The sequence below is a fragment of the Meles meles genome, chromosome 18 (assembly GCF_922984935.1).
Source record: "Meles meles chromosome 18, mMelMel3.1 paternal haplotype, whole genome shotgun sequence".
Lineage (NCBI taxonomy): Eukaryota > Metazoa > Chordata > Mammalia > Carnivora > Mustelidae > Meles > Meles meles.
Window position 1 is genome coordinate 34,446,427 of NC_060083.1, and position 23,142 is coordinate 34,469,568.

At 46.4% G+C, this 23,142-nt stretch overlaps 1 protein-coding gene across 2 annotated transcripts in view; it reads right to left on the reverse strand.

Moving 5' to 3' along the window:
• The window catches only part of HLF (HLF transcription factor, PAR bZIP family member), a 55,072-nt gene extending 38,018 nt beyond the window's left edge, over positions 1 to 17,054 (reverse strand). For both annotated transcript variants that reach the window (XM_045984251.1, XM_045984250.1), the window contains exons 1-2: positions 16,460 to 17,054; positions 13,967 to 14,302 (exon numbers count right to left, since the gene is read on the reverse strand). In XM_045984251.1, coding sequence (XP_045840207.1) covers positions 13,967 to 14,302; positions 16,460 to 16,574 — 451 coding nt within the window. In that variant the 5' untranslated portion in view covers positions 16,575 to 17,054. The remainder of the gene's footprint in view (positions 1 to 13,966; positions 14,303 to 16,459) is intronic.
• Positions 17,055 to 23,142: the final 6,088 nt, after the last annotated feature.

The following is a 23,142-nucleotide window of genomic DNA, read 5'->3' on the forward strand; positions in this document are numbered from 1 at the left end:
TGAGCCAACCAGGTGCCCCTACTTTGGTCAGTTTTCTAATTGGGTAAATTATATTTATGACATACTTGTAAATTAGAAGGATATAGATTATTCTCATCTTACAGATAAAGAAGTAAAACCCAAGAGAGGTTGACAACTTGCTTAAGACATTTCATAGCATAGCTAGGACTATAAAGTAGATCTTTTAGTGCACCTAAAGAAACATCATGGGGCTTTGCAGAGACTCAGCCTGACAATGCAGAAATCTAGGAGTCCCAACACTGAACTACAAGTACCTTTTAGAAAGTAATCTTTAAATACCAGACTCCAGGGTCGGGGTGGAGGGGGGCTGTGTAGTTCAGTAGGTGAGCCTTTGCCTTCAGCTTGGGGTCTTGGGATGGAGCCCCAGGTCATGCTCTCTGCTCAGTGGGGAGTCTGCTTCTCCCTCTCTCTCCTTCTCTGTGCTCTCCCTCAAATAAATAAAATTTTAAAAAGTAAGTACCAGGTTCTTACTCTGAGTTAAACCTACACTGAATGACAACTGTGAATAGGCACAATCCCAGATCCCTTCACTGATTTGCCCATTTAATGTAATTTACCCCCATGACCATCTTATGATTGGCTGCCACGTTCCAGGTGAGGAAAGGCTGGGGAGGGGCTCATAATTTAAGTGACCTGGGTTCTCAGGAGACCTCCAACTCCAAATCCAATTTAGTTTAGTGCCTAGAGGGTCCAACCATGACATGCTCGTGCTATTAGGACTGGGTTTCTTTGAATATCTTTATCAGAGCTTGTTATTTCTGCCTTGAAGATGATTTCATTCTGATCTCCATGGTTTTTGGCCACGGAGACATGCCCAAATTTATTTTTAAGCTGCCTGTAATCAGAGTGGAAGGGCTGATGAAGAAAAGAGAAAACGTACTTTGGCGACATAGCCACAATATGCAATCCTCTTGAGAGCAGACTAAACTCCAGGAAGCAACATCGTTTCTAATATGAGCTGATTTCCTACAACCTCTTCCATTAAGTGCTTAGCACCATCCTGGTTTTAACACATAATGGGTATTGCTATGATTTCATATGCAGTTAGCTGATTTAAACTTAGGAGCATTGTGCCCACTCCTTTAGGAAAGCACAGAGATATTTCATTAGATGTAAAAATATGCTCAGGGAGCTCTAGCTGGAATCCAGAGGGGGAATCTTTCTTAGTTTAATACACTTTGTTAATCTTAGACAGGACTGTTGTACCTTGAAAAGCTTTATCCTGCCACACCCATATGTACAGTACATGAAGTACTATAGCAAGACCTATGCCAAGAACTCCACATCTCTAATCTGGTTGAAAAACAAAGTCATATCAGGTTAATCCCAATTCTTAAATTAATCAACTTCTTGTCATCTCCCTTGTGTAAAAAACTATTTTCATACTTTCCTTCCAAATAATCTACTTTGATTTTTTCAATTTCCTCACATTCCCATTCCGCTTCAATAGAAGGGTCCATTTTTTCTATCTGGAGACCTCCATGACACCTTTCCACCTCATAGGGGGAGTTAAGAAGAAAGTGTCTAAGAGGTTTACACTAGGGGGAGCAGAAGGCCAGGGACCTGGCTACCACTGGGTCCCACCATCCTGCTTCTCCCCACCCAACAGTCCATCACCAACAACGGGGTGGGGGGGGGTGGGGAGGCTGCTAGTTCTCCACTGCATGAACCAAAGGTGTCACCTAAGAGAAAAAAAGAAGAAACCCAACACAGAAATCTTATAGCATGTTGGAAACAAGAGTCCCCAGGGAGATGTCTATAAGTTCCATTTCTTCCTTGCCTCCTCCCAAGCTCCTTCCGGCACAGGGTCAGACGCTGGTAGGGGGATGGAGATGAAAGACGCAGCCCCGGCCTTTGGAGCATACATCTAGCAGAGCCACCCAAGGAAGCAGGTGGTTACACTGTTACAGGACCACAGCCAGGGTTTGGAGGTGGAGTAGATCTTTCCATAGAAGTTGACACCCCAGATACTTAGCTTCTGCCTCCTCATGACTCTTTCTTCCCTACAGTGACGCAGAAGGTGGGGAGCCGTTCCTAGGCCATCAGTGCCATAGCATGAGATATGTTCCTACTCAGGGGTCCATATGATGATGAGGGAGGCAGAGGAAGAGAAGAAAGAGTCGAAGAGAGGTCCGAGTGATGAAAGCTACCACTCCTGTGTTGAGTACTGCTCAAGGGCTTTGAATGTATCACTTTGTTTACTCCTCCAGGAGTCCTCTGGAACAGGAATGATCTCCCCCGCTTTCAGAGCAAAAAACAAGGTAGAAAAGTTACAGAGCCAAGATCTAAGTTCAGGCCAGAGGTTTAACCCCCATGTTATGCTGCTCTTTGATGCGGAGAATAGTAAGAATGAGGGGAAGCGGCGCCAACACATGATCATTAGTCAAATTCAAGGAAAAATAAAACAAAACACTATCCTTGGGGATTAGTCTAGGACATCCTCTCCGATGGTAGGTAAATGAACAAAAATGCTCTGCGTTCCACACACTTAGTATATAGGAAAATTTAAGTTTAATGAATATAAAAGGTAAGTGTGGTGGAATGGGGGGGGGGGGAGGCAGACAGAGAAGCTGCAACAATTTGGTGGGAGCTCCAATCAGTACTGCTGCCAGTGTCCAAAGGACAGATAGTCTCCTGCCACTCACTAGGTACACACTACAATTACAAACAATTTATATACACACAGGTAAGGCCTTTAAAAACAAGTTTGTACTAAAGTAAGTTAAATGTGCCTAAGATTATATTTGCACAGTTAATCTGCTTGGTGGTATCTTTCTTCATAAAGAGGAAGTAAATTTTAGCTTCATCAATAAAAGGTCAAATCATCACAAAATCTGAATCAATGCGGTGTGACCATCAGGAAAGCTGAAGGGTAGGAAGAGAAACAATATAACTAAATTCAAATTGCTTCTTCACACCTAGTTTTTGAAGTAGTGAAGTTTCATTCATCTTCAAACATGTAAGGAATGCAGTCACTAAATGCTACTAAATGGCCTGTTCTGTTTGAGGAAATTTCACTTACAATGCTGAAAAATACTTACTTTTTGACACGGATGTAAATATTATCTTAAAAATCATTCAAGTGGGGGGCACCTGGGTGGCTCAGTGGGTTAAAGCCTCTGCCTTCAGCTCAGGTCATGATCCCAGGGTCCTGGGATCGAGCCCCGCATCGGGCCCTCTGCTTTGCAGAGAGCCTGCTTCCTCCTCTCTCTCTGCCTGCCTCTCTGCCTAGTTGTGATTTCTCTCTGTCAAATAAATAAAATATTAAAAAAAAAAAATCATTCAAGTGGTTACCGGCCATTTGAAATAAACATACGCTAGATTCTACCAGGAAAAAAAGGACACCAACAACCCCTCCCACCACCTCGGGAAAGTATATTAAAATAAAGAAATCAACTGTAATAAAATAAATTCTATGAAATTCTTTACGAAGTCAGTTTTATAAATTTATCCTCAGAAAGTCTATTAAGGCTTTTTACTTCTCTCTGCACTTTCTAGATCATCACTCTTTCCTCTCCGAATTTTTCAGTGGCCTTTGGCCTCTTAAAAGGAATACTGTTTTGACTGGATCTGAGATCCTCATCGTATTTTTAAACTTTTCTCTCGTAAAAGCCTTCATAATCTCCTTAGCGATACTAACTAATGAAGCCCACAGCATAATGAATGGATTCTAAGGTGGACAGGAGTCTTCTGTTTAATCCTCATGGCAGATGGAGTTGGACTGTGTCACTCTCCTTAGAAGTACTCTTCCCGTCTTAGGCTACTGAGATCTTCATCTGGGTAATCTGATTACTGCGTATTTACATGATCTTGTTCTTCTGGTTTCTAGCATGGATTCCCATTGGTCAGGACGGGGTGGCATCCTTCCCCAAACAAACCTTCCCTCTCCCCATTCAGTTCAGTTCAAGAGGCATGTATCGTGCATGAATGAACAGCCTCGCTTCTTAACTCTTTCCATTAAGGGTAGAAGCACTTACAGAGCAGTAACGAGACTCTCCTTCTCTGCTCTGCTGTCCCGGCCTGGATTCCATCGCAAAGACAGCGAATCAGACTGTTAAACCCAGAGCTAATTAGGAAAAGAAAGCATTGCTCTTCCCCACTCGAGGAGTTTTCTGCCAGAGCACTTATTTTTGCTGATCCATTTATGCAATCCCACTTTCTAAGAGAACATTTTGTCACAGATGATTTAGTGTTGTAGCTCCCCAGAGCATCTTTCTGTAGCAGGCACTCATTGTTTTTAGGAATCTACGGTCTCCCGGGCAAGATTTGAGAGAGAAAGACATTTCATCAGCCATCAGCCATCTCTCATTTTAAGACCTCAAATTCCAAAGCATTCTTCCAAAAATCATTAATGAAAAAAAAAAATCCCAGATTAAACTTCTAAAAACAAAAGTTTCAGGAACCTCACGTGACAGTGGAACTGTGGGATTTTTCAGGACAGAAAGTGAGACTGGAGGTTCCCATCAAGACAGTAAGGACATTTGTTAAAGTCAGAAGAGAAAGAAAACAAACATTTTAGGAATTTCCACCTTCAGTCCCAGAGTATGTATCCACGAGTAGTCAATTCCACAGAAACAAGTACTGTATGGTTTTCCCCCAACAGACCCTCAATTCTGCCAACACTCCTGTAATTGTCTGCTGCACATGGCTGGCAGTGAAACTGCACACAGTGACTGTTATTTTTTTATTTAAGTTAACTGGTTTGGGTTTGGGCAACTCCTCCAGCTTTCTGTAATCTTGGCTTCATACCAGAGTACACTTCAGTGGTATGTGGGCAAGTCACCTGATGCACGTACAATTTGGCGACCCCATCCCGCCCCCCCCCTCCAGGCCCTGCCCCCACAACACACACAAAACCTCTTTCCTCCAGCAGCATTTCCAGAGCAACACACCCACCCCACAGCCACCATATCCAAGCATGATGGGCAATTAATTCCGGTTTCAGGGAAGAAGGAAGCCACAAATACAAGGTCAGGACTCAAGAATGCGAAACTATGATTCCTTTGTCTCTCGGGAGTAAAATTAATCAGCTGGCCAGAAACCCGGCTAAGTATTTTTAGCTGGACATTACTGCTGCAGGTAATCCTTATAATCAACTACTATTTGTATCATTGAGGCATTAATGTCTTCTTTTTCTCACATACATATATACACACAGAACAACAACAAAACCACACTTGGAAGTCAGTTCCGTACACTTGTTTGCAAACCTAGTACGCTTATAAAATAGAGGCATTTAAAAGTGATGAATGTTAATGGGTTGGGTTTATTAAAATCTATTTCTCTACTCCTAGGAGAACAGGCCTGCTTTTGGACTTTTAAATTCTGAACCATTCAAATCCCTCCAACTATTTGCTTGCCAAAGAGTGTTTCCCCCCAATCACTAAAATCATAAAGCCCAAAATGATGGGCTTTACAAGTGAAACCTAAACCCTGTGTTTTTGAATTACTTTCTCTAGATCATGAGAACATTGTGTTTGCAAAAGCTGTTTGATGTTCAAGGGAGAGTATTTATTTTCAAAATAATAATAATAAGGAAGTCCCAGTTTGCCAGAGGAAACTATTGTGAAGTATCTAAAAATGTTTCAGATCCAACCTTGAACCCTAGTGGAACCAGCCACATGCCTCTTCCCTCCTCTCAAACCTTCAGGGGCTCCCCACTGCCTACTGGATAAAGTTCAAGCTGCACAGCCAGGCATTCCTAAAGCTGCCAGCCTGCCTGGCACCTGCCTCTCCAGACTCCTCTCCCTGACTCCTTCAAACGCATTTCCTGCACCAGCCAAACTGGATCTACACCTTGTTCCCTCACGGCCCCGTGGGCGTTCCCACCTCTTCAACTCTACCTCGCCTGCCTCCCACTCACCATTCTGGCTCTCCACCTCTCATTCCCAGACCCAGCACCGGGTCCAGCGCTTCCAAGAAGACTTGCCTCAGGCACTCTTACCCCAGGCAGTGGCTGCTTCCTGTGAGATCTGCTGTGGTTCCTATTGTCTGCACTGCTCCCTTATTTACTTTAAAGCATTTTACTCACTTAATTGATCCCTCTTCCACCGCCTCTTTTCAGTAAATTTATTGGAGGCCTCTCTGTCCCCATCTTTTGGCACCAAGGACATGCTACTCTGTCCTGTCAGTCACCCTTTTACCTAAAAGTTCTATCTTCCCTTCTAAATTGCCACTTCTTTGAGACCAGAAGCCAAGCTGTACCCTTGTCTGTCTTCCCCGGGGCGCACCACAAAGTGAAAGCTGATGCTATTTCTGGGGACAAGCCAGGCTGCTCCTAAATCTTCCTCTGACGCTCCTTAACCTTCACATCATTTGACAAGAGAAAAGTAACAGAACAGACTCATGCGTGGTAAAGGCTGGCCCCCTGTGGGCCAGGGGCCACGCTGGACCCTTTGCGCATCATACCTCTACAAAGCTCACAGAAACCCAACAAAGATGTTACCCGGCAGATGAGAAAAGGAAGGTAGAGGAAGGGTAAGGATTTATCCATTATAGGACTGTTTGGGGGAAAGAGGAATTATTATTATTCTGGAATGTTCATGCAAAGCCTTGCTTGTAAACGGGAGGGGGGTGAACTAGACTCCTCTCCTCCTCCAGCACCGTGATAGGCCTTAGAGCTTCTTTACTCCTGAGGTCCTTCCATTGCCTTCAAGTCAAATTACGAACGCCCATTCTAAAAATTCAATGGCAACATCGACTGATTGATTTGCTAGCAAATATGTCAACCTTCTAATTGGGAACCTCTTTGAACTGTGTTTCGTCTGTTTTGATTTTTAATCTCTCAAGCAAGGAGGAATGATCACAGGTTGTAGTGAGCTACCCCAGATTACCTAGAACTCAGAGGCTGAGAGGGGCAAGCAAGACTGGGCAGAGGAGCAGAGGAGAAATTCATTCAAGTTCCTTGACCAGAGGCCTTCATGCACTAGGAGAGACAGCATATGCAGACTCACCAGGAGACCAATGCTAGGTCCTCCCAGGAGAAAGATGAGATGGCAGTGAGGACACCACTCACAGGCAGTTAGGGACGGTTGCTGAGCGCTTCCTGCGTGCCAGGCACAGTGCCAAGCACTCACTCTGCACCGGCTCACAGGACCTTCCCCAACCCCACCAGGCAGATCCAGTGATTATTTCCAAAGTTCCAGATGGGAAATCAGAAGCAGATCGTTTAAATGACCTGCCCCACATCCTGAGCAAGCACAAGTCAGGGTTCACAGCCAGGTGGGTTGGTTGATTGGATTGTAAGCTCTGAGCCATTGCTCTAGGGCCCCTGCAGAACTGCCTCAGACACAGGGCCACTCGGATGGGTGCTGTGAATGGGAGGAGCCCCCCCACCCAACCCTGCAAGCATCAAGGTCTTCAGGAAATTGAGGTTCATTCGAAAACAATGGTTTAGGGGCTTTCGGGTCAACACATTTGCTGGAGGAATATCAGATATATGCTAATTGAAAGGTATTCTCAGCCATTTCCATTACAGAATCAAATACAGACCCTATCCCTCTCCAAAGTTTTTTTTTTTTTTTAAGGTTTTATTTATTTATCTGACAGACAGAGATCACAAGTAGGCAGAGAGGCAGGCAGAGAGAGAGGAGGAAACAGGCTGCTTGCGGAGCAGAGAGCCTGATGTGGGGCTCGATCGATCCCAGGACCCTGGGACCATGACCCGAGCCGAAGGCAGAGGCCTCAACCAACTGAGCCACCCAGGCGCACCCCCCCCAAAGTTTTTTTTTAATCCTGTGATTTCGCCTGCCACTTCCCTCTTCCCTCCATTTTCACTGCTGAGACATAAAGAATGACTCCCGGGGAAGAGTGATCAGTTGCAAGAGAGTTTCCAGAGAAGCCTAATGAATCCTTGCCGTCTTCTCATCCTCTGGCTTTCTACATTGGGATGTTATCAAAGCTTTTCACGTCCCTCCTTGCCCACCCCTTCCTTTCTCCTCCACCTAGTTCTGTCTTCATCTTGCTATTTTTCTAGTCTGCTAGGCACAGTGCTCAACTGGAAAGACTCTGCCAAGACCCTTGGCAGGAGCCGGCCTTGAGGAATCCTGCCCGCTGTAGCGGTGCAGAGAAGACAGGGCCTCTGGGCAGACAGGCATGGCAGAGAGGGCCGAGTCTGGGGTCTGGCTATGGTGCCAGGCAGAGCAGGTTTCCCTGGTGTATGACCTGCCCTACAGGGCTCAGCTTTCTCATGCCAGGGTCAGGATTACAATTTCTTGTTGGCGCTTGCTGTAGCTCGCCTGGAAAGAGAAGCAAGGGCTGGGGTGGGGGACGGGAGCGAGCCAGCACGCCACCCCGAGCTGGGCAAGCTTGACAGGGCACAGCCACGTGCCTGAACCACACGGTCATGCAGGCAGGCGGCCAGGGTTGCAGAGCTCGCACGAGAGCCAGGGGTGGGGAAGGGGTCGGGCACCAAGCGGGTGGCTCTTTCCACACTGGCAGAATAGGCACTGCTAACCCAGAAGCGAAGCTGCTGGGTCAACACCAGGAAGTCACTTGTCCTAACCCAGAATGAAGGAGCAAAGTCAAGCAGGCTACACAGAAGAAGGATTGGGCATGCTGGAGGGAAAAAAAAAAAAAAAAAAAAAGCATGTCCTATTTTTGCAGAGAGAAGGGGACTGGATGAAACAAATCCCTAAATGGAAAACGGGGGTTGGGAATACAGTCTAGTTCCTTCCCTGCTCCCATATCACTGACATCAGAACAGCAGCTCCAGGCCCTGAGTATTCCTGTGCCCCACACCATGCCCGATGGTCAGGTGCTACCCCATTTAACCCTGCAAAACCCCCATAGGAAGGGGACTGTTTATCATCTCCACACTCCTGAGATGTAACCCAAGGCTTAAAGATGTATGGACATCAACCCAAAGTTGCCAGAAGCCGATGTGGGTCCAGGATGGAAACCCAGGCCCCCAGGACCAGAGCTTACGGTCTTCACCACCACCCCGACTTCCACACGCACCTGAAAACCCCTCTTGCCAGAAGACGAGGAACTCCTGTCCTGGGAATGTCACAACAGGTCAAAATGAAGAGACAATGACAAGCCTGTCCTTTACAGGGTGTGGTGGGGAAGATACACTCTAAGAAGAAAGAGAACAGCTGCCTGCCTCCAGAAGAAAGCTGACTCTCTCCCCTTCATGATGTCCTTGATCCCAATGAATGCAAAACACTTCCAAGATACTTGAGGTGCGCTGCACAGCAACTATCCATCACGAAGCTCCCAACCTGCAGACATCTCAGTGTGCTGGAGGGGAAAATACAGAACTGCACGCCCTGAAGGGGAGGGAGAAACTGAACCTTCATCTTCTGATGTTGAGAAAAGCAAAAGAATCCTGTTGCCTGGGCAGGACCTCCCACAAGCCCAGACCCACCAGCATACAACTCCCCTCTGTCCTTGCTCAGACCCCACGGCCAGCATGCTCCTTCCACGCCAAAACCAGATCATGAAGGAAGGTCAGCAGAAACAGAACACACATGCCATCTTGCAAAGGTACAATGGGTTCTCCCACACCTCCCCACCCTTCCTCGGCCGCCCACTTATGCCCTCCTCTTCCCACACACCACCACATGGAAGGATTTTCACTTCACTCCGTAACCAGCTCTGTGCTCACAACTAGAAAGACAGCCTTCTTAATTCTCAGCTGAATATGGGTCTAACAGGGGTAGGACACCCCCAAGCTATTCAAAGAAAAACCACCAGAGGAAACGATTTCAAATCTGGCTTTACAAGCATGTGATTTAAAAATAACTCTGCCTTTGTCTGCTACAGATGACTTTCCCTAAAGGGACTGCTGTCCTTAAAGCAATCGCTCAATTCTCTGGGCAAACAGATTCTTATTTTTCCCGTACCCACCGCATAACTCCAGGAGAGCACGCCCGGGTACCAGCTCTGATAGGATCTGAAAGGCAAACTTCACAGCGGTCAGGATGACTCCTGCCATCCCTGCTGACCTGAGACCATCCAGAATGTGGCACCCTGGATGCCAGAGAAGATGGTGCAGGTGGCTACAGCAGCCAGCAACCACCACTTTCTTCACCAAGACGTCAGCCCAGCCAGCTGCGCCATCGCCCCACCTCCTGTGGCTGATGGGGCGATCCCTGGGTTATTTCTTCAAGGAAAACTGCATTTCTTTGGCTATTTGATTTATTCTCTGATCAGACAGCTAAAAGGAGGAATAAGGATGGGGAGCACAAAACAGGAAAGGGGGCTGGGGGGCCACGATGGTAAGCGGTAAGAGCTTTCGTAAGAACGCTCACCTTGTCGTTCCAAGACACACTTGGGGTAGACCTACAAATGCATGAGTTGTCAGCTTACGGCTTAATTTCCTTTCAACCAGACAGGTGGTACTAATGACACCAGGCTACTGAGCATAACTCAAAAACCGCATGCTGAGCAAATACAGAAAACAAATGTTTAATAAAATTACTTTGCAATTATCTCCCGATTCGCTGGACGTCATAGTTTCATCAACCAGCAGCGTCTAACCATGCTCTTATTAACATGATCTTTCTTCTTGGCAACCTAATGTTGCCTGACCTTCTCAAAAGTTTTGCCAGAAAGCACGACAGGAGGCAAAAAGCATCCATGTGCGTGTGACAGGATCCTGAGTTATGCCCAGATTTTGCTGTCCAAATTCAAAGTCTCTATCAGTAGTTCCCAGCAGGGGTGACTTTGCCCCCTGGGGGACAGCTGGCAGTGACTGGAGACATTTTTACTTGTCAAGGGGCAGGGGCAGGGGGGTAGTGACTGGCATCCAAGGGCTCAGGGCCAGGGACGCTGTTGCCCATCCTTCAGGGCTCAGGACAGTGGCCCACAGCAAAGACTCATGCGAAACCTTAACAGTGCCAAGGTTGAGAAATCTTGATCTAGACTGAAATGATCCAGTTCCCAGAATGCTCGAGGCTACACACGTGCTCTTCCCTTCTAGGGACTCCTTTTCCTCAAAATGAACTTGGTATTTCTGTTCTGGTCACGACTGTGATTACATGAACGATTGGGAACTTTCTTCCTTTTCAGTTGTGTTTGGGACATCATCCGCCCATCATGTCCACATCCCTCAGACATTTATTTTGCCTTACAAAGCTTTATAATGACCACCACGGTGTGAGTTGTTACGGAAGAGTGTGACGTCTCTGTACTTGGCACTTGAAGACGACCTTCAGGTTTTCCCCCCTTCTTGTGAGGAATATTGAGTACTACTGAGTTTTCGATGCGAAGATTATTTTGAAGTATGTTTCCATGTCCAAAAAAAGACATTTAAATGAAGAACTTGTGCCCTCTTCAATCCTAGTACCTCTCCCCTGTAACCTAACAAAATGATTTCTGCTGAAACTCAGGAGTTCTTTGTCACAGTTTGCAAATCTGATCGGGGCACCCCAAGTGTTTTTTTGGTTTTGATTTTTTATTTTATTCTTAGGCAGATTTTATTTTTTGCCTCCCAAATATTATATTTAATATTGCTAGATTTTTGTATTTTTAAAAATTCAATTAATTAATATATATTATTAGTTGCAGAGGCAGAGGTCAGCGATTCATAGTCTTATAGACTACCCAGTGCCCATTACATGAGTGCCCTCCTTAATGTCCATCACCCAGCTATTCTATCCCCCCCACCTCCCTCCCCTCCAGCACTCCTCAGTTTATTTCCTACGATTAAGAGTCTCTGACGGTTTGTCTCCCTGATTTCATCTTGTTTTATTTTCCCCTCTCTTCCCCTATAAGCCTCTGTTCTGTTTCTTAAATTCCACATATGAGTGAGATCATATGATGATTCTCTTTCTCTGACTGACTTATTTCACTCAGCATAATACCCTCTGGTTTCATGTATGTCATTACAAATGGCAAGATCTCATTTTCTGGATGGCTGAGTAGTATTCAATTGTATATACATACCACATCTTCTTTACCCCTTCACCTGCCCACTAAAATCTGAGCTCTTTCCAGAGTTTGGCTCTTGTGGACATTGCAGCTAGAGCAATATAGGGGGCACCCCAAGTTTTTGAGAGTCACTGATCAGCACTGATTCTAAAAGCCCTGACAAATGGCTTCTAAGGAAGCCTCCAAACCTCAAACCCTTATTCTTGATTCTCAGTAGGAACCAAGATGTGGCGACTCAATATTTACCTGCCTTTGGGGAAAAAATAAATATTTCCAACCTGGCAAACATCTTGTATTTGCCAGGGGATGGAGAAATTAAGTGTTAGCACTGGTACGCATCAATCCAATAACTATTAGCCAAAATCTCTTGATATTTCTTTCCAGAAGGGGGTAGGGCTATATACTGTTCTTAAGTATTTTAAGAAGGTATTTCAGAAGACAGGATTGAAATCAATGACAAAAGTTGACACAGGTACAACAATAACTACGGCTCTCATTAACAGAACATCTATTGCAAGTCTTTGGCCCTTTATCCATATTACACGTAACTTTCACCTTAACCCAATCTTATAAAAATTATACCCTTCTATACAAAGGTAAACTGAAGCTCTGAGAGGTTACATCACTTCCTAACGCTACAAAGTGCTTAAGTCTCACTCTGCAGAGCAGAGCGACTGAGATACCTTCTTACTGGGGCTCCAGCTCCCTGGTTTCAATGTTTATTCAGCTGATTATCTGTTCCTGGGAAGAAACAAAACCATGGCACTGTGCACTGCAAGGAATAAGGGCTTGGGGTCACACCAAGGAGTATATTTCCCAGCTTCTGCAGCCTTCTGGGCTGGGAAGAGGTTAAGACTTAATTCCATTCCAGCCAGCAGCCTTGAGTTATCACTCAAAGTAGGTTTTGGAGAAGGGGGCTGGCACAGAAAGAAAGACCTGAACTCCGGTACTAATATTTCAAGGCAGGGGTGTTCGTTTCCTCCTTTGAATCATTTCCTTCCATTTTAGTCTTGCTCTGCATGTCACAGAAATTCTACACGAGGCAAGGACACGGAGTTCAGGAATGATCTCCAGCACAAGTCCTCCATTGTCCTGCTTTCTCTGTCCCCTGCAGCAAAGGACCTCAGCTCAGTGACCTTCCTGGCAATTTCTCTGGCTCAATCTTTGTTCCTGGTTACCTGTGCACGTGAAATGTGCTTTCTTCCTGTTCATTTTGCACCACAGAGTGTTAACAGCATGAAGCCAGGGCCAATCCACCTCAGCCTGTGTTTCTATCTGAGCACTGAGCAGTGGGTTTTGAAGTCCTGGACAATTCGGGTGATGTTTTATGTAGTATTTCAACACCGCTTACAGCCGACCTTGCTGGCTTCCAGACATGGATTAAGTGTAATGAATAGATGAAAATGGAAAAAAAGATACTGGAAGAACAATTTGGTTTCTAGGAATAATGGGGTTCCAGCCCTGAAGAAGGCTAAACCAAGCTTAACAGTGAGAGGCGCTTTTAAATTCAATTTCTCAATCAAGGAGAATGCGAGAGGAAAAGGTTAAAAAGATGATCGGCCCACACACTTAACTCATATATTTTTTCCCCTTCAGGTGAGAGAAAAATGAAAGCAGGTGAATCACACACAGCCTTGGAGAGAGTATACCCACATCATTTAGCAAGATCCCATATCTCTGTGTTTGGGGAGGAGGCCAAAGGGCAGGAGAGAAGGAAGGGTGCCTACAGTATCTACACCATTCACTGTAGGCTGGTGTTTCTTAAATGCTATCCTCAGATCAGCTGCATCAGTATTCTCCAGGGTTCAAAATGCATATTCCTGGGCCCATACCCCGGTCCTGAAAAATCTGAATTTCTAGAGGTAGGTCCATAGAACCTGCATTTAGCTGACTCTCCTGGACATATGGATGCTCACTGATGTGCGACGATCAGGGCTGTGAGTGAAATACAAGCTTCCTCTCTCAGGCCAGCCCGCTTCCCTGTGAGGGTATTTGTGCCCCACCCCGCCCCGCCCTGTCCCTCCCTTTCACCCTCTTCCCCATCTGAAGGGAAAATCGTTTTAGAATTTACCTGGTCTGATGGGGCTCTGCATGCAGTTCGGGGATGGGATGCCAGGGTGAATGGGTGCAGATGCCCGACTGCTGAGGTCCATGACAGAGGGGGCTGCGGAGGAAGCCGGCTGCAGCCCAGGAGGGTGAGGGCTGTGGTCGTGCTGGGACGGGCTGGGGGGAATGCCATTTTCCGACAAAAACTCCTCCAGGTCCATGTATTCCAACTGGAAAGTATCTCCGTCATAGGGAAGGGTTTTGTCCCATAAGGTGGGTCCCAAGAACGCCGACTGGGGGACCGTCGGGCTATTACTCTCATCATCCAGCTTCTTTTCCTTATCTTTATCTTTACTAAATGCTGCAGAAAAGGGGGGAAATTTGGACTTCAAAAAAAGGAAAAAAAAAAGTGTCGCTTTTTTAATCACCCCTCCTAGCCTCTGCTACAAAACACCACGTTCAAAATGTTCTCACAAACACCAGGATTCTTCTCTGGCTGCTGGCTTTTGTGGATCTAGAGTTAAAAGTTCAGACAGGACATGGATCTCTGCCTGTTTTTCAACATCTTCCTATTTACTTTGGAAAGAAAGCTCTAGTCCTAGTCCTTGGGACAGGGTTACAGGCTGATCTAGGATATAAACAAGAGAATGCAGTTTTCAAGTACATGATTTGAGGAGACAAATAATTTAGATCTACAGTGAGAAAGTAACACCTGCAGTTACATACAAATGCTGAGATTTTTAAGAAAACAGCCAATAACCAGGCATGATTTCTCTTCCAGGAAATTCATTACAGTAACAATATGAGGTCATTCAGACTTAGCCAGTGAGCTGAGGATTCTAATTTTGGTAAAGTAGGGACTCTCCACCCTCCTTTGAAATCATGCATTGAGCACCTACTATATACCTGATACTTTCCACATATTACCTCCAGAAATCTCATAATAAACCTGCAAAGACTATTATCCCCATTTGTAAGGAAGACACAGAGGCTCTAAGACCTGAAGGAACTGACCAGTGCCTCATGCTGACAGAGGAGAAAACTGAGAATTTCCTGAGCCCGCATATGTTTGTTTAGAAAGCTGCTGGGGCACCTTGTATTTTACAAAAGGAGGATTGTTTTTGTTTTTGTTTTTTTGTATTTTTGTATTTTTCCCCTCCTCCTCCCCAAAGCTTAAGTATGATCCAATTCACAAAAATTACACATGTATGCAATCTGTCAAAAGCACAACTATTGGAAAGGTGATTACATACCACTAACAGAGGTATGCAGCTATGTCCTACCTGGAAAAACCTCTCACCTCAGGCTGTCTTTAAACCCTGCTCTGGATTTTGCCCATTCTAGTACTCAGGCGAGGGTGGAATCTAGGATTAGGGAATTTGGCTTCTTAGTTTCTTCCTCAGAGAAACACAGCCTCCGCTGCCATCCATTCTAATCCTCTAGTCTCATCTCCTGAGAACTTGACTTAAAACACCCACAGATGCAAAAGACTGCAGGCAGCACCTTCCTCCCAAGTGCTACTCCTTAAAGGAGAGTTAAAAGGAAAGCTATATTTTACAGAAGGCGAACCAAACCCCTCAACTCTTGCAAAGCAACAAGTTGTCCCCCTGCTAGAAGAGAAGATGCGAGTACTCCCAAGCTATCTGTAGCCAAATGATCTTTCAAGACTTTTACACTCAAAGCCGCACGGTCCGCACTGGCTACTGTGACATCGGAGGCATGAAACCGCATCAGACCGATTGACAAATCCCTGGCGGCACCAGCTCGGTTGGGCGCCTTCTCGCCCCGACCCCTCCTCTCCCGCTCCAGCCAAGGTTGCCTGGGGGAGGTTTGGGACTTACCAAGATAGGGTTCAAGCCAGAGAAGGCTCCAGCGCGGTTACACGTGAGCCTACTCCGCTCTCCCCTCCCACCAGGAAAAGTGCACGGGGAAAGTGTCAGAGCTGGAGGCGTGCACAGCTTCCCGCCCGGAGACCACTCCCCCCCCGCCGGCCCCAGCCCCCACCCCGCTTTTTGAATTACCCCTGGCAGGGAGAGCACGAGGCTCCGCTCACACCTCGCAAGCTCCGGACGCCAACACACACACAAACAGTAGCACGAACCCAATACACAGGCTACGCTGCGGGACGCCCCCCTCCCCGCCACAACAGAACCAGGCCCTCTGGTTTCTTCTCCCCAGTCCGAGAAGCTCTGCCCTCGCGCAGGCGGTTTCACTCTGCGCGAATCTAGGGAGCACTGACCTGTCAAGTTATGACTCCCACCTGCGCCGGAGGACCGGGACCCAGAGAGCCTGGGTCGGTCCCAGCACTATTTTAAAGGTTGCTCAGTGAGGGGATCCCCCCCCCCTTGGGAGGAGGGGGTGATGGGTGAGCGCTTCAAATTTCAACAAAGCAGGGATAGGGTGCCAGGGGACAGGGAGGGAGGGGATGGATGCTCCAGCAGGGTTGCCCGGCCAAGGAAAGGGACCCCAGGAGCGTCGTTCCTTCCCAGAGCGGGGCAGCCAGGAAGGCAGCGCTCACCGTCTTCGTGATGAAGGGGGAGCTTCAGCGGGTTCTCCAACAAGGACCTGAGCACGCCGTAGGGAGGCGGAATAAAGGTGGGATTCAGGGGGAGCGGTCGGGACATTTTCTCCATCGCGATGCACTCAAATTTTTTTCTTAAAAAAAAAAAAAAAAGCCCAACTGCCCCCCAAAATGTTGCTGAGCTTTTTCCTCCGTCCTTTGCCAAAAGTACTCGCTTTCAAGGCGGTGGAGACAAGAAAAAAAAATTACTTGTATCTTTATAAATACATCTGCATAAGAAAATAAAAACAAAAAACTTTCGGGTTCCCAATGCAGATGGTCCCCGGAGTGCGCGCCAAGCGCCCGCGGGCTCCTCGGCGACGTGCAGGATGCTCTCACCTGCCTCGAACCCCTCGTCCTGCAAAATGTTCAAAATTGCGAAAAAGAAAGAAAAAATATGCAGATGGCTGCAGAAGGGCGGAAGGCACCGCGCCGGCCCGGCCCCCACGCGCCAGCACCCGAGGCTGGGCGCCGTCCCACCCCACCCCCCTCCCCGCGCCGGCGGCCGCTGCTCCCCCGCGCTCCGCGGCCCGGCAGCGCTGGGCTCAGCGCATCCGGCCGCCCATGTGCCGCGGCCCTGACAAGAGTGACGTCAGGGCCCGCACCGCGCGCCGATAGGCGTGCAGGGGCGGAGCCACACGCGGCACCGCCCGCCTGCCCCACCCGCCCCGCCCGCCCCGCCGCCACGTGTTTAGCGTCGTCGCGCGCGCGGATTTTCCAAGATCCTGCAGCGCTAGCCCAAGGTGAAGTGACAGGTGCCAGATGCCCTGGATCACCGATCTGGGCTGAGAGCTCAACTTTTTCAGAGTAGGAAGAGGAATGGGGATTTTTTTTTTTTTCAGTAGTTTTCAACATGGAAATAATCTGGGGAGTAAAACAAAACAAAAACAAAAACCCAGATGCTCAGGCAGCATCCCAGATCAATTAAATCAGACCTCTGGGCTGACATCCAGGCATCATTAGTTTCTGAATTTCCCCAGGGTGGTTCCAATGAGCAGCAAGTTTGAGAATGACTGGTTTAGTTCGAATGGAAGGTAAGTATCTCTCCTGGCCACAGGCAAGCTTAACACCCTCTCTCTTGCCCCGTACCCAAAACTACTGAAAAATAAGGACTTGCTTACAAGTTCTAATGAGATACAGAGGTAGAGTGAAGAGAGAGTAACAGAAGGAGCACTGTCATCGGTTTCCCGCGCTGTCAGGAGGGCATTCAGAGGGATACACATTTGCCAGAGAGTGAATAAAGGCAGAGGACACACACACACACACACACACACACACACGCGCACACTAAATGGGGTTTCAGAAATATTTGCTGTAGGAGAGTACAGATGATTGTGTCCTGGTCAGGTTACAAGGTTTGCACAGTAATTAAAATAATTCTTTAAAGTATTCCTTAAGAAGGGTCTCGGGCTTCACTGCCATTGCAGTGGCTTCAGCATCTGGCCCTGAGGGTTCCAGCACAAGGCAACTGCAGTCGCTGGAGCCCCGAGGCTGTGGTATGTGAAGACTTCTCCCCACCGTGGGGGTGGACACTGGCCTCAGGCCTGGTGAGCTTCAGGCCGGCAGGCAGGGTCTTCCCACTCTCCCCACAACTCCATGCTAATATCACGGCAGCATGATCTGGGGAAGGGTCTGCAAGAAGGTATAGGCACAAATTAAAGAAAATATTCTTTCTATGAGACACAAGGCTATCTCTGAGGTGGGATATGGTGGAGTCTCAATGGAGTCTCGAATTTTCCTGAAATTCACCCCAGGAGAGAAGTGTAAGAGAAAATGCACTTGAAAGCCAGGAGACCAGGAGCCAGGAGCCAGGAAAGCCAGGAGACCACACATGGGCACCAGGCACGGTGACTTCTAGCAAATGCCTTCTCCTCTCAGCTGGGCTGTGATCAAGTGATCTCTGCAGTTCTCTTCACTCTAAAATGATAATAAAAAAGTAACATTCTGAGATAATGTGATGATGTTTCAAATGTCAGCCAAAGTCTGAAAACATCAGCCTCTTAGCTAATGCCACCTACATTTGTTGAGTCCCAACTATATGCCAAGGACTGTGCTGGGACTGGGGAGAAAAAGATGTATAAGACATAATTCTAACGGAGTAAGTTATGGCCTGACATATCCAAACATTATAATATAGTCGTAATAGAGCAAAAACGGGTACACGATGGTGACACAGGTACTTATATGAGGAGAGGGATTCAAGAGAAGGTGTCTGAGCTGGGCACCGAGCTAAAGGTCTTTCATGAATTTCCCAAATCCCGCAATTCTATTATACTGTTTTTCACAGAAGAAAGGACTCTTCCACCATCCTTCAGAGAGGAAGAGGCTATTTTTCCTGCCTTCATTCCTCTACCTACCTGTAAACCCATTAAGTAGGATAGCTGAGAGCATCCTCTCGGACTGGTCAGAAACAGATTACAGATCCCAGGTGCGCACAAGGGTAACAGTCCACTAGCATTTCCCGGCACATCCAAAATACTCCACCTGCTCATGGTTCTCTGCATTTCCTCACCTTCCTATGAAACCTCTATCAGTCCAAGGGATCTTGTTTCCCAGAGCGATTGTGGTCCTTACCACTGGAGAGAACCTAACACTGTGGTTTGAAATTAGATTTCTCATTGCAGATGGACACGCTGGCATCCTGACTGATCAACCAGTCTCTTGGGAATTTGGTTCATACAAGTCAGCTCTTCTGATCAACTCTGGACATGGGCCACATTGAGGACTGTCCCATGAGACCAGGATTTCGGGATGCACAATATTTGTACATGCAGAAGTCAAAGGGACAGAAATAGGAGAAAAGGAATTCCAGAAGCAAATGGCACGGGGGGTGGGGGGAGGATACGGAGAAAGGAAACTGGGAGACACAATTTGTGAACATGTTTTCATTTCTCTTGAATAAAGAAATCGGAGTGGAATTGCTATAACGTGGGGTAGAGGTATGTTTGACTTTGTAAGGAACTGCCAAACAGTTTTTTCTGTATTAGGTGAATTCTCCTGCATGGCCAGCAGCAGTCGAGAGTTCTGCTCGCTCTGGATTCTCACCAACATTTGGTGGTGTCGGTTTCTTAAAATTTGAGTCATGTTAAGTGCATGGATAGCAATGTCTCATTGTGCTTTTAATTAATTTTCCTGATGACAAATGATGTTAACTGCTTTTTCATGTGCTCCTTAGTCATTGTGTACGTCCCTTTGCAAAGTATCTGTTCAAGTTTCTGGCCCATTTTACAATTGGGTGTCTAGGGGTGGCTGGGTGGCTCAGTGGGTTAAAGCCTCTGGCTTTGGCTCAGGTGATGATCCCAGGGTGCTGGGTTTGAGCCCCACATTGGGCTCTCTGCTCAGCGGGGAGCCTGCTTCTCCCACCCTCTGCCTGCCTCTCTGCTTGTGCTGTCTGTCAAATAAACAAAATCTTAAAAAAAAAAAAAAACTGCGTTGTCTTGTTTTTATTGAATTTAGGAGTTCTTTACATATTTGGGATACAGGTTCCCTACCAGATATATGTGTCGTGAATATTTTTTTCCAGCCTGTGGCTTGCCCATTAATGTTTTAACATTGTCTTTCCATGAGCAGAAGTTTTTAATTTTGATGAAGTTCAATTTACAAACTTGTTTTTTATGGTTATTCCTTTCTGTGAACTAAGAAACCTTTGACCACCTGAAGTCTTGGAGATATTTTCCTCTAAAACCTTTATAGTTTAAAGTTTTAGGTCTATGATTTATCTCAGATTAATTCTGTATCTAGAATTGAGGTAGGGGTTGAAGTTTTTCTATTTCGTTTGTCTCATGGGGACTTCCAATTGTTCTAGCAGCAATTGTTGAAAAGATGTTCGTTTCCCCCTTAAATTATTTGGTGCATTTTTATGACTGTATATTTGTGGGTTGTCCAAACCTTTTTTTTTTTTAAATATTTATTTATTTATTTATTGACAGACAGAGATCACAAGTAGGCAGAGAGGCAGGTGGGGGGGGGGGGGAGAGCAGGTTCCCTGCTGAGCAGAGAGCCCGACGTGGGGCTCGATCCCAGGACCCTGAGATCATGACCTGAGCTGAAGGCAGACGCCTAACAACTGAGCCACCCAGGTGCCCCTTTTCAGAGAGAGAGAGAGAGAGAGAGAGAGAGTACACAAGCAGAGAGAGCAGAAGGCAGAGGGAGAAGCAGGCTCTTTCCTGAGCAAGGAGCCCAATGCTGGGATCCTGACCTGAGCTGAAGGCAGATGCTTAACTGACTGAGCCACCCAGGCATTCCTGGTCAAAACCCTTGCCCTCAAGGGACAAAATATTCAAGGATAGAATAATTTTATTTATAAGTTTCCTAGGCTCTGATTGTTATCAAGCAACAGAACAAAGTTCATCAAAGTTCATGGCTAAAATAAATGGCTTGCTTTCAATGGCTCATTTGGTTTGTTACAAGACCTTCTACAAAGTTGTCTATATTAACTTAAAAGCCTGGAGGCGGCAGCAATGGCCAACTTGCTTTTTATGTACACAAGCAAATATTCATCTCTTGGAGGCTCCTGGTTACCACTATCAATATTTCAACACTTCAAAGAAAGAGAAAAAGGTCAAAATCAAATACTTTGTTGGAAAAAGCCAAACTAATAAAGACCATAAAAAGAACATTTGACAAGTCAGTGGAAAACTCTTCAAGGAGGGAAGGACAGTAGAGGCTCCAGAGGTGTGAAATGGTTCTAAAAATAGGAATGATCATAGAAGAAAGGTTTCTCAGAATCAACTTCTTAAAAGACGCCAGCACAGCCTGACTCTGCTCTGAAGCTCTGGAAATCGGCTTCTGCCCAGCCAGTGGTTTCCACCTGTCCAGTCATTTCAGGATTTTGAGTAGTGGGGTTGGGGAGGGAAGTCCTTCTCGCAGCCCAGTGGGCGCGGATGTGAGGCGGCCATTGTTGGCCCCAGTGCCACAGGTCGGCAGAAAGAGCTCATTTGAGGTGTAAGCAGTGTCTGTGTTTCAGATTCTCAATGGGTGTGAAAGCTTGCTGAGCATACAATGCCTGCCACTGTACCCTACAGGGGCTGGGAGCCTGGGGTGGAAAGAGCCCAACTTTGTGGTTATGAAGGGCTTTATACACCACCGAGCCAAACCTCTAGATGAACCTGTTTATCTTGTTGCCAGAAAGGGCACTTTGTCCAGGGAATTAATTCAGACGCGAAAGGCATCACATGGGAGTTCAGCTGGATACACCTAACCCAGCTTGTCTCCTCCTTCCTGAAACCTCTAACCCAGCTAAAACACTGAAAAGGAAAATTATATCGCACTGCCTTAATTCCTGGAGACCCTCAAATCTATTTGCTTGAGACAGGAACATGCAAGTCCGAAACAACAACAACAACAAAAAAACGGGTTGAGAATGCTAAGCTCTCCTCCAAAGGGTGACTTGTGTCAAACCCCATGGCTAGGCTTTCTTACCTCTTCTTGGAGTCCTGTGGTGCTCTAGTAAATTCCAGTGAGAAAGACTAAAACAGACATAAGGGGCAGCAAGCCAAGGGTGTGTGTTTAAGAGTTAGAGGCTTTATGTAAATGGGATAGGAAGGTAGTAGGAGGAAAAGAGCATATAAGAGAAAGAAAGAAAGGATATGTGTGGTAAAAGGTGAAGAAAAAGATCAGTGCAATGCTTTGTAATGGAATGGTTTGGGGCCAGTATTTACTATCAGTATTTACTACTACCCCTACTAAAATAATAATCACAGCAGTATGAAGACAAGAAGGCACATTTATTGTGTGCCTAACTGGGTTCTGGCACAGCATTAAACACTTTAAAAAATATTTTTTAGATATTTTATTTATTTGAGAGAGAGAGAGAGCACAAGTAGGGGGAGTGGCAGAGAGAGAGAGAGAGGGAGAGGGAGAGGGAGAAGCAGACTCTCCGCTGAGCATGGAACCCAATGCGGGACTCGATCCCAGGACCCTGGGATCATGACCTGAGCCGAAGGCAGATGCTTAACTGTCTGAGCCACCCAGGTGTCCCCTAAACACTTTTCATATATTATCTCATTTATAACTCTCAACCCTGATACAGGACATGTAGAATTTTTATCCCCATTCTACAGATGAGGACAGTGAGAGTCAGAGAAAATTAGTGACATGCCATGGTCCTATGGCTAGCTAAAACATGGAGATGCTATGAGTTGAAGACAGCTCTGCTTAACTCTGAAGCTTGTGCTCTTAACTTGGATACCGTAAGTGAATAGCGAACATCCATCCAACAAACTCACGAGGCTTCCAATCGGTTCAAATTCTGTCCTGTAACCTTGGATAACCTCCCTGATCTCACCTTCTTTGTGTGAAATATAAACTAAGGCCTGTGTTTCCCAGCTCGCAGAGTGGCTAGGGGGACTAACTGAGATCACATATCTGGAGATGCTTGGTAAATTGTGAAGGGCCAAGCAAATGTGATGACTTGTTAATTGGGGCATATTTGCATTTTCTGGAGATGCTCCCACCTGTGAGTCTGCATCTCCCTGTAGTCTGTGATCTTAGAGGCTACTTTCCATCCAAACGTGTGTCCTTTTTTCTTCACTTCTTTCTCTCTCCCACCAGGGCAGACACCTTCTACTGCTCCCAGGACCCGAAAGAAATGGGAGTTTGAGGTTCATTGGGAAAACAAAATATAGCGGATTCCAAATAGC